Below are 13,535 nucleotides of genomic sequence, written 5' to 3' on the forward strand. Positions count from 1 at the left end.
CTTTTTTTTTTTTTTAACCATGTTTTTTTCGGGCCAGACCTCTGACCCTGAGTGCCTGGAATATAGTAGGTACTCAATAAATATTAGTTGTGGGAATTATTTTGGTTTCCTACAAAGACATTTCTTATTAGAGGGAGCTATTCATTGTTATGTAGAGTCATCTAAAGCTTTCTTTCAAGAAAAAATTTCTGAGAGGCCCATTTTCATGAAATGATTTTTAAATGTTTCTGTAACCAGCCAGTAAATATTTAGTGAGTGTTAGCTTTGGGCAAAGCACTGTGCTAAGAGATATAAAGAAACATAACCATCTTAAAGATTTTATTTATTTATTTGAGAGTGAGTGAGCACAAGCAGGCAGAGGCAGAGGGAGAAGCAGGCCCCCCACTGAGTAGAGAACCTGATATGGGACTCGATCCCGGGACCCTGGGATCATGACCTGAGCCGAAGAAAGCAGCCTAACCAACTGAGCCACCCAGGCATCCCAAAACATAACCATCTTCACATTCAGGCAGCTTCTGGTGTAGTTGGTACAGAGGGAAGACAGGTACAGCAGACGGATATGATAAACTCCGAGGGAGTGATCCAGCCACGGACACAGTGGTCGCGGAGAGAGGGGCCGAGGATGGAGAGGGACAGACGGGGCAATCCCCGTGAAGGATGGGGACCAGAAAGAAGGCTCTGCATTTGGGTGTTGAACTAGAAAAAGAAAGGCAACCGAGCTGAGTGCCTGCCTCACTGGCGTATGCAGAGGGAATTAAATCCGTTCTTACTGAAGGAAGGGAAGCATCCCTCAGACCACTCTGCATTGATTGTTTTAGGTCTATGACCTTTAGATGTCTGGCTCCTCCTTGTCCTCATTCGCGAGTGGGTTATGAACAAATGAATTCTAGTACACCCAGAGAACACACAGCATTCTTTTGGCTTCTTCCAGTTTTCTTCCATATAAAATTTTTGACCACCTCTGTCAAAGGCCATGCCACAAATCAAGCCCTGTGATTATGTTATCACTGGCTGAGATCCTATCATTTTCTGTAGTGATGATTATGGAAGCTCTAGGTTGCGAGAATCTTACATGCTTCAAATGGGTTTTCTATAATGATTTAAGTAACTGGAGAAAAATATCCTAGAATAATAGCATTTTGCTGCTGGGATGCATCCTGTAGTTCATTTTGGGCAACTCTTCATTTAATAAGGAAGAAACTTAAGGTGTGGGGGGAGTTGAGATTTCCCCAAAGTTCTGCATCAACTTATAGACAGGTGAGGGCACCTGGGTGTCTCCGTCATTAAGTGTCTGCCTTTGGCTCTGGTACTGATCCCAGAACCCTGGGATCCATGGGCTTCATGGGCGCATTGGGTTCCATGCTCAGTGGGAAGCCTGCTTCTCCCTCTCCCACTCCCTCTGCTTCCTTCTCTTGCTGTGTCTCTTTGTCAAATAAATAAATGAAGTCTTAAAAAAAAAAAAAAAAAAAGGCGAAGGTCCAGAAATCCATGTCTTCTGACCCAGGCCATTATCTGGAACACATGACAAAATCTTAGTGTTTCCCTTGTCCTCTCCATCCTGTTGGCCAAGCTCCCCAGGCTCTCTCTGAGGTCTGGCGTTGACCCTGTCCTCTACATCTCACTGCCACGGGCATTCAGTACCTCTCCGCCTCTGGGGGTTGTCCTTCTGGCATCAGCTTTCAGGAAGCTCTGAATGAATGACTGTTTTTATTCTTTTATTTTTTATTTACTTATTTTTGCAACTCTGAGAGTGACCTGGAAACCACTGGGAAGGAAAAAAGATGATCTAGGCAGGCCCTCTTTTCTAAATTCTCTGAAACAGGAATGAACTTTCTTTTTCTTATACCTTTAGCACTGTACATAGTTTGAACTGATGGTGTCAGGCTTTCTAGGCTGGGTGACTTTGTAGGGCTCACCCCTCTTTCAGCGGGGGAAAAAAATCTGGTGTAAGAATGACTGCTCCACAGAACTCCACACACTGGTTCCAGAAGAAATTATCTGCTGGTGTTTCTTCTCTTCTAGAGAAATGGTCAGTGAGGACTATTTCGCAAAAAGCTTCCCTAAAATCACATTATGATGTCAGAGTAGTAAACCCAGGGTCAGAAAAGGATGTTTTCATGCTAAATTACTTGTTAGTAGGCTTTCCCATCCTGCAAAAAGGAGGGTTCAGGGAAGTTCTGGGGATTCTCACCCATTTTCAGCGATTGTGTTCCCCATCAGCTAGGGATGCCGTTAAGGAAACAGACTTGGGAGCAGGGCGGATTTGGACAGTGTTTTGCAGCTGTGACTCCTTCTGCCCCCCACCCCACATTTTCTCTACGCCTTGCTTCTGTTTGGGGTTTTAACTCTGAATGTTTAAAGGGTGATGTGATGATTTTTCTTCTAGGAAATTTAGAACCTTTGGAAAAGTGGGTAGACTTGGCAGGCTGAACAAGCAATGACCTATCTGGGCAGAAACCAGTCTTACCCTCACAAGGGTGGGTCACTACTCTCACGCATAAGAATAACCCTGTAAGGGATAAGAAGTGAGTCATGAACATTACTCATATTTAGCAGTAACCCTTGAAACCCATTTAAAGTTTAATCTAGCAGGTAACCTTTAGCTGTTGGGCTCTCTGATGCCATTGGTCTTCAGGATTGATGGCAGCATTTTCGCTCTCTTTGGCGTTCTGAATGTACGTTTCGTCAGTTACACTGATGGGGTAGGAGATCTAAGAGGGTAAAACATATAAAGCGTGTTAATGGGATTTGTTTTAAGTCTTAGAGCCACGAGGCTCATCTGTGTGCTCTAGAAAGCGGTCTTGCAGGGGTACATTTTATTTTCAGTTCAAGGATATGTCTTAGTCCTTGGGGACCTGGGTTGTTCCCAAGGAAAACGGGAATAAATAATGTTTTCTCTTATAGGCATGATGTGAGAATTGGTGCTTTGAGGTCAAACTACTATTTAGTTTAAATGTTCAGTACAGGGGTGCCTGGGTGGCCCAGTGGGTTAAAGCCTCTGCCTTTGGCTCGGGTCGTGATCTCAGGGTCCTGGGATGGAGCCCTGCATTGGGCTCTCTACTCGGCGGGGAGCCTGCTTCCTCCCTCTCTCTGCCTGTCTCTCTGCCTACTTGATCTCTGTTAAATAAATAAATAAATAATCTTAAAAAAAAAAAGTGTTCAGTACACACTGATGGGACCCAATTTTAGAAGAGTTATCTGAACTGGATGTAGCAACAAATGCTGAGTGTCATAAGAGAAATAATGAACAGTGAAATAACACTATGCTTCAAGATAATGAGCACAATGAAATAACAATATTTAATATACATGGAATGTTTGTGGTGTGCTAGTCGCTGTTGTAAGCACTTAGAATATATTCTATCAGTATGTATTACTCTTACCCCCTCTTTTTGCAGAGGAGAAAACTGAGGGACAGAGACATTAAGGAACTTGCCCAGAATCCATAAGTGGAGGAGCTGGGCAGTCTAACTCCAGAGTCTCATATTTAGCAATTTTGAAATATCATCTTTGACTTGCAGAAATTGTAATGCCGGCAGTCAGTGAATTTGAATGATGTAGATCGGAGGTTCTCAACTTTAGTTAGATGTTAGAACGACAAAATATCAGTGCCCTGGTCCCATCTCAGACCAATTAAATCAGAAGGTCTGGGGTGGTCCCAGATAGTTTTATACTTTATTATTTTTTAAAAGATTTTATTTATTTGAGAGAGAGAAAGGATGAGAGCATGAGTGTGTGGGGGGTAGCACACTCTCTACTGAGCAGGGAGTTCGACGTGGGGCTTGGTCCCAGGACCCCAGGATCATGACCTGAGCCAAAGGCAGATGCTTAATTAACTGAGCTACTCAGGCACCCCCAGAATCATCACGTTTGTGTTCAGATTCTCCTGCTATTTCTTACTTTTACTTTGCATTTATGCAGACTGCTATTCAATCGGGAGAGAGGGGGAAATATTTGTTAAATATTAATAAGCCAGCGTCTGACGTTAAAGATAACCTCATTCCTCACTGCTTGATGCCGGTTCTGTGGCCACAAGCAATACCTGTCATCGTTGCTGCACTCGAGTGCATAGTGTGGCAAACAGATGGTATGGAAGTTTCGATACTTAAGGGTGGATCTGAAAATGGGAAAAAATGAAAATTGAGACTTCTTCATGCTTGAATATCATAGCAAATACAAGGGTAAAAAGTATTATTGGATCATGGGATTTTCCTGATTTCAAATAGGAGTACTCGGGAGGTCTGGGTGACTCAGCTGGTTACACATCTGGCTTTGGCTCAGGTCATGATCCCAGGATCCTGGGATTGAGCCCTGTGCCAAGGAGCCTGCTTCTCCCTCTGCCTGCCTGTCCCCCTGCTTCTGCTCTCTCTCTCTGACAAATAAATAAAATCTTTAAAAAATTAAATAGGAGCAACACAACAGATTTTGAAAGATTACCTACTCTGCAAAAGGAAAACTTCCCAACTCCATGTAACAGTGTAACCTGCTCTGCAACAGAGAGTTTAGGAATATAAATGCTGCCATGCAGATCAGGAACTGTGTGTCATGATGCCATCTCTCAGTCCCTCTCTTGGCACTGGTTTAAGAAACATGAGGGGACTATAAAAGTATTAGGTTTTATAACATTGGCCCTTTTATTGCAAAGGACTCTATCCCTTATTGCCATGATGTTAAAAGGAAACACCACTCAGTTACAAGTAAAATCATCTCTTTCCTGTGGGGTGCCTGGGTGGTTCAGTGGGTTAAAGCCTCTGCCTTCGGCTCAGGTCATGATCCCAGAGTCCTGGGATCGAGTCCCGCATTGGACTCTTTGCTCCGCAGGGAGCCTGCTTCCCCCTCTCTCTCTGCCTGCCTCTCTGCCTACTTGTGATTTCTCTCTGTCAAATAAATAAAATATTAAAAAAAAATCATCTCTTTCCTGGACAAGAAATGAAGGCCAAGAGAGTTTGCGGGTGGGGGGGATCTAAATAGGCCGCCTCAGTGGGCGAGGAAATAATCCTTTTTCAAACCTCAAACAGGTGATGTCTTGGACAAAAATGTTATCTGGAGCTTGGGAGAAAAAATTGGGTTGAATCATAGACCCGCCGCTAGGATGTTTGATTTCTCTGGCTTTTGTAAAGGGGACTTGGTTTAATTAATTCAGTCTGCCGCTGTGATTCCGATTGTTTGACTGCCCGGGATGGGAACCCTTACACACAGCTCTGGCAAAAAGTTTCCAAATTACAAATACATTGTCCTATGCTTTCTTTCCCCAGAGAGCGTAGGATGTGTGGTATTTTCATCCACGGGCTGTTCGGGTGGAACTCGGTGTCAGAATCACCCCAGTGAGAGTCTCAGGGCAAGTAAAGCATACTTCTACATTATCTCTTTGAAAGTGGAATGGGACACAACCTCTGCCAGCTATTTTTTTTTTTTTTTTTGTGAACCATTCTATTAATACCAATCAAATCGAGAAAATGATCAAATGAAATTGCATTTTGAGCATCATAAGCTGTGTAATGTCTATTCTGTTAAATTGGGGCCTATAATTGCTTCTCTACTGAAAAGATACAACAAAGACAGCAATCATGGCATGTCATTATCCCAGACTAGAAAACCGGCCTTTGCTGGGAGGACTTCAAAGGCTTGTGGTTCTCGAATTGCATTTGGCTGCTATTGATGAAACGCGGGCAATCCTGATTAGGTGTTTACACTGAGGTAAGGCGCAGAGCAGAGAGCCTGAGTGCCTGGGTCTAGAGCCATTAAAAAATTGTACATTATGTTCCTTGCTTTGAAGTGAGGGTTTGTAGGAAGGAAAGCAACTCAGATTGAGTACAGCTGAGCTAGATTGGGCGGCTACTTCTCTCTCAAAGAAACTCATCAGGTTCTTAGAGAATGGGCACCACACAAAAAAGTTGAGGCTTTACACTGAGAGCTGTATGTGAATTAGTGTCTCTGCACAGACACACACTGAAACATGTCTAGAAAGCATATTACCCTTAAGTTCTGCAATCACTGCAAGTTTTGCTCCTTTATTCCTTGATATTGTTTATTGTTTCTTTTTTATTATCATGGACATTGTGCGGAGCCCCCCAGTTAACATATCCGTTTCCTTGTTATTCTCTGATGGTATTAACAACTAGCACATAGCCAAATTAAAATAGGCCAGAGCGTCTGAATTTTTTTCTTAAATGTATTATTTGCTTACCGTCACTCCAACACATCTGTTACTTAATCCCTCTCTTCGGGACCTAAGCACTGGATTCGGCGAGCATTGGTTAACTTGGCTAACGAGTGATCCGCCGTATTAGTTCTGTTCTGTTTCTGAGACACTGTGCTCTGAGGCAGTCCAAGCCCACTAACCTCTCTCTCTTGACACATGGCCGGCGGGAGAGGCGGAGGCATGGCGGCACCAGGAGTCCGCCATTGTCAGGCTCCAACACGGATATTTTGCACAGCTGTTTGAATTATCTGGGGATTTGTATTCATGATTCAGCCATTAAGAGACAAAACACAGTTGTTAATACCATCAGAGAATAACTATTTGGCTCTGCTGTTGGTCACTTTCTCCATTCGTGCAGAACACTTCATAACGCATTTCACACACAGACGCTCCATCAGAATGTGAGGACATTGAAACCATTGGAGATACTACTTTTTTGCATTCATTTTCCACATAAGGTCCTGCCGTTTTTAAAACCCCCAAGCTAGGGGCGCCTGGGTGGCTTAGTGGGTTAAAGCCTCTGCCTTCGGCTCCGGTCATGATCTCGGGGTCTTGGGATCGAGCCCTGTATCGGGCTCTCTGCTCGGCAGGGAGCCTGCTTCCCTTCCTCTCTCTCTGCCTGCCTCTCTGCCTACTTGTGATCTCTCTCTGTCAAATAAATAAATAAAATCTTTAAAAATAAAACCCCCAAGCTAATTATGCTAGCCATTGCTTTCAAATCCTTCAGTGCTTCCCCATTGTTCTTAATCTTTAAAGGTCCTTCATTCTGTACTTCTTGTTCTTTTCACATTGTGCTTTCTTAACTCTGTGCTTGGGTCACAGGCACCCTTGTTTCCAGGGTTTGTGCATAGGCCATCTTTGCTGGGAAACACCTCTTCCCCTCACTTATTCCGACCAGTCCCATTCACTGCTGCTGTTCCAGCCTGGGCTGAAATAGAATCTCCTCCAGGAAGCCTTTCTTGACTCCTCAGAGATTACAACAAAGGCACCTGAGCTCACGGCTTTGGCACTTTGTACTTTCCTTTTTGTAACAAGTGTTGGCTTGGTAATGAGGTTTGTTTCCCCTCGAGACTGTAAGTCTCCGTTCTGCTGGGCTAGTCACACGAGCCTGGCACATACATGCTCCGTAAATATCATTGAATGAAAGGTCTGTCTACGTGGAGCACTGCATTCCCGATTTACATCAGAATACATAGAATCGACTTGTTTATCTGGCTAGATTTATGGTTTATAATAAAGTCAGGTAGCCAGCCGTCAACAAAATAATGTGGAAAGCAGGCCTTATCTTTCCCTTTCCCTTGCTCACTCTGCCCAGGACCACTGGGCCGTCACCGTTCTCATGTGCTGTTACCTCTTTGAGGAACATTCTTTCCTCAAATATTTGCATGACACGCTCTTCATGACCCCCTTAACCGTAATTTCCGCCCCCACCCCCAGCTCCCTATTTCTCTGCTCTCTTTCTCTCCCTAGCACTTCCACCACCTACAAATACACGATTTATCTATTTTTGTCTATTGTCCATCTCCTCCTACTAGAAAGTTAGCCCCATGGGGGTTGGGATTTTTGGTTTTTGTTCAGTGTTATATTCTAAGTACCTAAGACAATGCCTGGTACCTAGTAAGGTCTTACTAAATATATGTAAATGAATGAAGCAATGAACTGTTTTCAAGAATATGAAAGAGATTTTTAGGAGTACCTTGTGTTTGATTAACCAAGTAACCCGAACTCTGTATGACACTACTAGGGATATGTAAGCGTGACCTCTGGATGGCCACAGAATTCAAATTACTCCATTAGTAAAATCTTTCAGTAATTCCACGGCATGTAGAGGAAAGCCATATCTCCTTAGCACAGCGGTTCTAAAACTTGAGCGTGCGTTAGAATCACTTGGAGGGCTTATTAAAGCAGATTGCTGGGCCTCACCCCAGAGTTTCTGATTCAAGAGGTCTGGGATGGGAACCAAGAATTTGCCCTTCTAACAACTTCACCGGCAATGATGATGCCACTGGGTTCCAGGGACCATATTCTGAGAGCCCCTGCTTTACAATGACGTACAAGGGCCTGCATGAAAGGAACCTGCCAATTTCTCTACCCTATTTCCCCACACTCCCATCGTCACAATCTAGATATGTACAACACAAAAGTATTCGTCTTCTCCTCAACTCATTGGATTCAGTAATCCTCTCCAGTCCTTACTTTAAGATCTCCCAACTGATACCCATAGCTGAGGCTTATGACTCCCCACTCCTCTCTAGGATGTCCTGAGATTTCTGTCCATCAGTTGGGTCCTATGCTTACCAAGAAGATTTTACAATTGTTCACAAACCTGTTTATGTCTATTCTGTTTTGTTAAAATTATAACATGTATATAAAGGTTAGATAATTTGGAGAAATCTGAGTGTGAATAGAGAGTTGTTATTTTCATGGAAACAAAGTAAAGTAATTTAGAATGGCCCAATGAACAAAAGGCAAGAGAACAATTCTGAGGGGTGGGACATGGAAAACTGAAAAAGATTAGGGGAAATAGTTATTTTTAAAAAAATCAAAGGAGTGCTCGCTTCGGCAGCACATATACTAAAAAAAATCAAAGGAAGTTATATTCTTAGGTCCTTTCTTTAAAAAAATGCCTTTTAAAGATTTAGTTATTTATTTTAGAGAGAGCTCACTTGAGCAGGGGGAGGGGCTCAGGGAGAGAGAGAGAGGGAGAATCCCAAGTCGACTCTGCACTGAGCAAGGAGCCCAGTGCGGGGCTCAGTCCCAGGACCCTGAGATCGTGACCTAGGCTGAGATCAAGAGTCGGACACTTAATCGACTGAGCCACTCAAGAGGCCTTGTACTGACTCCCAACATGTCTGCTTCACACGAGGCCAGGAGCTGCTAAACAGCAGATACACTGACAGCAGCAAAAATGACTGCAGACCCCTAGCAGTCTGGGGCATTCAGGGAAGAAGCAGAGCGTCCTTCTTCCCATTGCCACAGCTCAGGACTTTACCACAGAGCCAAGGGCCACGGCCCCAGCTAAGCTAGCACCAGCCTGTCAGGCCCTCCAGCACGTTGATGAAAGCTGACCTGGGAAATGATGGCTTAGGTTAATGTTCTGGTTTCTGAAAGGACAGGCTTTAGTTATGCGGGAAGTTTCCTTTGCATGGATCCCTCGTTAGTAATGCTGACTGAATGGAGTGATGCTCCATAGATCACACAATTCGTAGCTAAACCAACTAAGTGCTGATCAGCGCGCACAGACCGATGCCTGAGGAAATGCGTTATGCTGGGAAAAAACCATGAAGTTCAATTTGAATTATGATGTCCTAAGTAAGTGCTCTTGTCGTGGTCACACAGGGCAAAAGAAAAAAACCCCCAATCAATGAAGATACAGAGCTCTTACTCTATAGAAGAATAATTTTTATGAGTATGATAGAGGTGAGACTCAAAAATGCTACCCAGGGGCGCCTGGGTGGCTCAGTGGGTTAAGCATCTGCCTTCTGGTCAGGTCATGATCTCAGGGTCCTGGGATTGAGCCCCATATTGGGCTCTCTGCTCAGCGGGGAGCCTGCTTCTCCTCCACCCCCGCTCTCTCTGCCTGCCTCTCTGCCTACTTAAGCTCTCTCTCTCTCAAATAAATAAATAAAATCTTAAAAAAAAAAAAACCACCCAAACTAGAAGAATTCTAAAAAAAAAATTACGTTTCTAAACAAATATAATTAGAAAAAGATGATCATCGTTGAAATAAAGGTACAGCTTAATTTTATAGACAACCAAAATTTTACTAAATCTAAAACTACAGAAAATGAGAGCAATGTGTCACTTAAATATGAGTCTAGGGGTACGTGGGTGGCTCAGTCAGTTAAATCTCTGACTCTTGATTTTGGCTCAGGTCATGATCTTATGGTTTGTGAGATGGACCCCTGCATCAGGCTCTGCTCAGTCGGGGGTCTGCATGAGATTCTCTCTAACTTCTCCCTCTGCCCCTCCCATTCATGCTCTCTTTCTCTCAAATAAATGTTTTTTAAATTAAAATATTAGTCTTATCGAGTAGGAGACTAAATTCAAATCAGATGTTCAGTAATAAATACATAGGGCTACATGTTCTACAAAGCAGGGCTGCATATTCTACAAAGCTTTCACATACAATATCTCACTCGGTCATCCCATAATCCTGGCTCTGTGGTAGAAGGCAGAGGCCTTTGAGCTGCATCTCAAGAGGGAGGGTAAGTTTTTCCCAAACAAGACAAGGAAGAGTGGTCCATCAGCATGACCAGAAACGCAGGGGAGATGCTGGGCTCTGGGAGCTGTGAGTTCCCAGAGGATGGTAGGGGTCGTAGGGTGGCGGGGCGGGGGCGGGGTGGAGATGACAAAGGAAATGGCTGAGGCAGCAGAAGCGGCTAGGACGCGGGAGAGCCTTGTGTACCACTCCGAGAGTTTGAATCTGACCCACAACATGGCAAGTGTGACGTGTGTTTTCTGAGTCCTCTGAGAGTCCTACCATAGGTTGGGCTACTAGGGCACCAAAATGCTACCCTTTCAGCTACAATTTTTTATTCTACCCGAAGTGCTATCCCTTTTACTTTGAGGCACTATGACCTGAAGAAGAAAACAAAAATCTATTTATAAGGTCCTACTCTGAGTGGTTCCTTTCTCTTCCTATGGCTTGAGAATGCCCAGTGTTGACAGTAGCTTCCCTATACCATCTGCCACGTGTCAGGAGCTCTGTATAATTTTTTTCTAGTAGGCTCCAAGGCAGGAATTGACCCCATATGATAGATAAAGAATATCAGTCTTAAAGAGTCTCTTGCTCAAATATCTAGGAAGTGCTACCATGTAGTTCGCTGAAGAGCCAGGATATAACCCATGATTGTGACTTCCAAATTAGTGCTTTGTTTTGGTTTTATTTTTTTCTCCTGTAACATCGTGTTGTCCCCAGGGGAGAGGGCTGCTGCCACAGCTGGCACAGACCAAACCTGTCTCCCAGAGCTTCCACAGTTTTCTCTTCTTATCTGTTCACGTCTCAACTTGAATGACATCTCCTCAGAGATGTTCTCTGGTACCTCCCTAGCACTGAGCCCCGAGCACAAAGTTGGTGCTTAATAAAGGCCCTGAGATCGCCTGACTGACCTGCTATCCCAGCAAGAGCCACGAATGTACACTGATCTTAAAATGGGTAGTGGATTTCTTTCTTTTGTTTTTTCAAGATTTTATTTATTTATTTAGACAGAGAGAGATGGTAAGAGAGGGAATACAAGCAGGCTTCCCTCTGGGCAAGGAGCCCAGCCCAATGCCAGCACCCTGGGCTTGTGACTTAAGCCAAAGGCAGACACTTAACGACTGAGCCCCCCCGCAGGCGCCCCAAAATGGGTAGTGGATTTTTTTTAAAAGACTTTATTTATTTATTTGACAGAGGAGATCACAAGCAGGCAGAGCAGGCAGAGAGAGAAGAAGCAGGCTCCCTGCTGAGCAGAGAGTCTGATAAGGGACTCAAGCCCAGGACCCTGGGATCATGACCTGAGCCAAAGGCAAAGGCCTTAACCCACGGAGCCACCCAGGCAGCCCTGGGTAGTGGATTCTTGATAGCGCTTTATTTTGTCTGGGAGACTATAGGGGACCAAGTAACCTTTCCGTATTTGTTTTCATAAAGTATCTGTAATTTCCAAGAGAAGAATAAGGTCTAAAGCACCCTTCATCGGTCTTCAAAGTCACATTGGAATCAAGATAGAAAGGTAACTCCTTTTTCAAGACACAAATGTCTTTTAATGGTAGCTCAGAAATGGACTCAAATTCTAACTAATGAGTTTCAGACAAACCCTGAACAACTCATGAATAAAAAAAGAAGGCCCTGAATATTCAGCTGCAAAGTCACTGGATGACAGGTGATACTCAGGCGCCCTCTAGTGTGTTTTGGGTTTTATATCAGTAGGAACCGGCCTGCCTTCACACGTCCTGTGATAGAGAGTTCCTGAATTCCAAGGTGATTTTCCCAGGGCGTTCTAATGTACGATCAACAGATGAAAAATGCGCATGGTACAGATGAAAAATGGCAAACATAATTGTGGAGCAGTTTAATTTAGAAACGGATGGTTCTGCTCTGAGCCACTATTTACAAGCAAAGAAGGCAATGTAGGGGACCCTGAGCGGTCAGTGGGCGTGAAGTTACAAGAGTTATTACAAAATGTTGTGTCCTGTGAATCCATAGGCATGGTTCAAAAATAAGAGCTATAGCGCGCCTGCGCGGCTCAGTCGTTAAGCGTCTGCCATTGGCTCAGGTCCTGAGTCCAGGGTCCTGAGATCGAGCCCTGCATTGGGCTCTCTGCTGCAGGGCAGGGCGGGGACTGGACTGCTTCTCCCTCTCTCACTCTTCCTGCTTGTATTGTCTCCCCCCAAGTCCGTCAAATAAATAAATAAAATCATTAAAAAAATAAGAGCTCTAAAAGGATCAAATGGAAGGCTGTGCTCCCATCCCTGTCCACCCTTCACAATTAATCACCAGCATATCTTTCCAGTTTTTTTTTTATGCATACCTAATGAAACACAGAGCTTTATCCTTCCTCACTTTTTTACACTGTGTGCACTGTTTTGTATGTTTGATTTTTCCCTTAATAATAAAAAAAAAACTCTGGTAAGTTGTCCAAAACCGTTCATGGAGAACATCCTCATTATTATTATTTTTTAACAGCTACAATGTACTTTATTCTATGGATGTACTATAATTTCAGTATTACCCACGTGATAGATATCTGGGTAGTTTCCAATCTTTCTCTGAAAGAAGGCTGAAATGAATAACGTTGTACAGGAGTTATTTCAAAACTGCACATATATAACTAGGAAAAATTCCTAGGAGTGTGATGTATTGGGTCGAATAAAAATAATCTTTGCTAACAATTATATAGCGTTGGTTATAATGCAGGCATTGATCTAACCACACTACATATATTAACCTATGTATTTAGTCTTCTTAACAATCCTGTGAGGAAAGTACTGTTATATATATATATACACACACACACACATATACACACACACACATATACATATATATACATACACATATATACATATATGTATATATATGTTTTTTTAAGGAATGAGGAAACTGAGCACATAGGGGTTAAGCAACCTGCCCAAGGTCAGAGAGCAGGTGACAGTGCCAGCCACCTTGGCTCTGAAGTCTATTCTCTTCCATTATGTTTTACTTTTTCAAGGAGTATGTGTATTTGTATTTTAAAGGGATATTAACAAATTATCCTCCACACTGGTTATACCAATTTCTTATCTCACCACTCTGATGTTGTACTTTTTTTGCCTACATCAAACATTTGGAATTTTGTTGGTTTAATTATAG

General features: G+C 43.4%; 1 protein-coding gene across 2 annotated transcripts in view; it reads right to left on the reverse strand.

Annotated features, from left to right (window-relative positions):
• The window catches only part of JHY (junctional cadherin complex regulator), a 58,407-nt gene that overhangs the window by 22,131 nt on the left and 22,741 nt on the right, over positions 1-13,535 (reverse strand). For both annotated transcript variants that reach the window (XM_046016557.1, XM_046016558.1), the window contains exon 4: positions 2,598-2,711. In XM_046016557.1, the coding sequence (XP_045872513.1) occupies positions 2,598-2,711 (114 nt within the window). The remainder of the gene's footprint in view (positions 1-2,597; positions 2,712-13,535) is intronic.

Source organism: Meles meles, chromosome 8 (assembly GCF_922984935.1).
Source record: "Meles meles chromosome 8, mMelMel3.1 paternal haplotype, whole genome shotgun sequence".
Lineage (NCBI taxonomy): Eukaryota > Metazoa > Chordata > Mammalia > Carnivora > Mustelidae > Meles > Meles meles.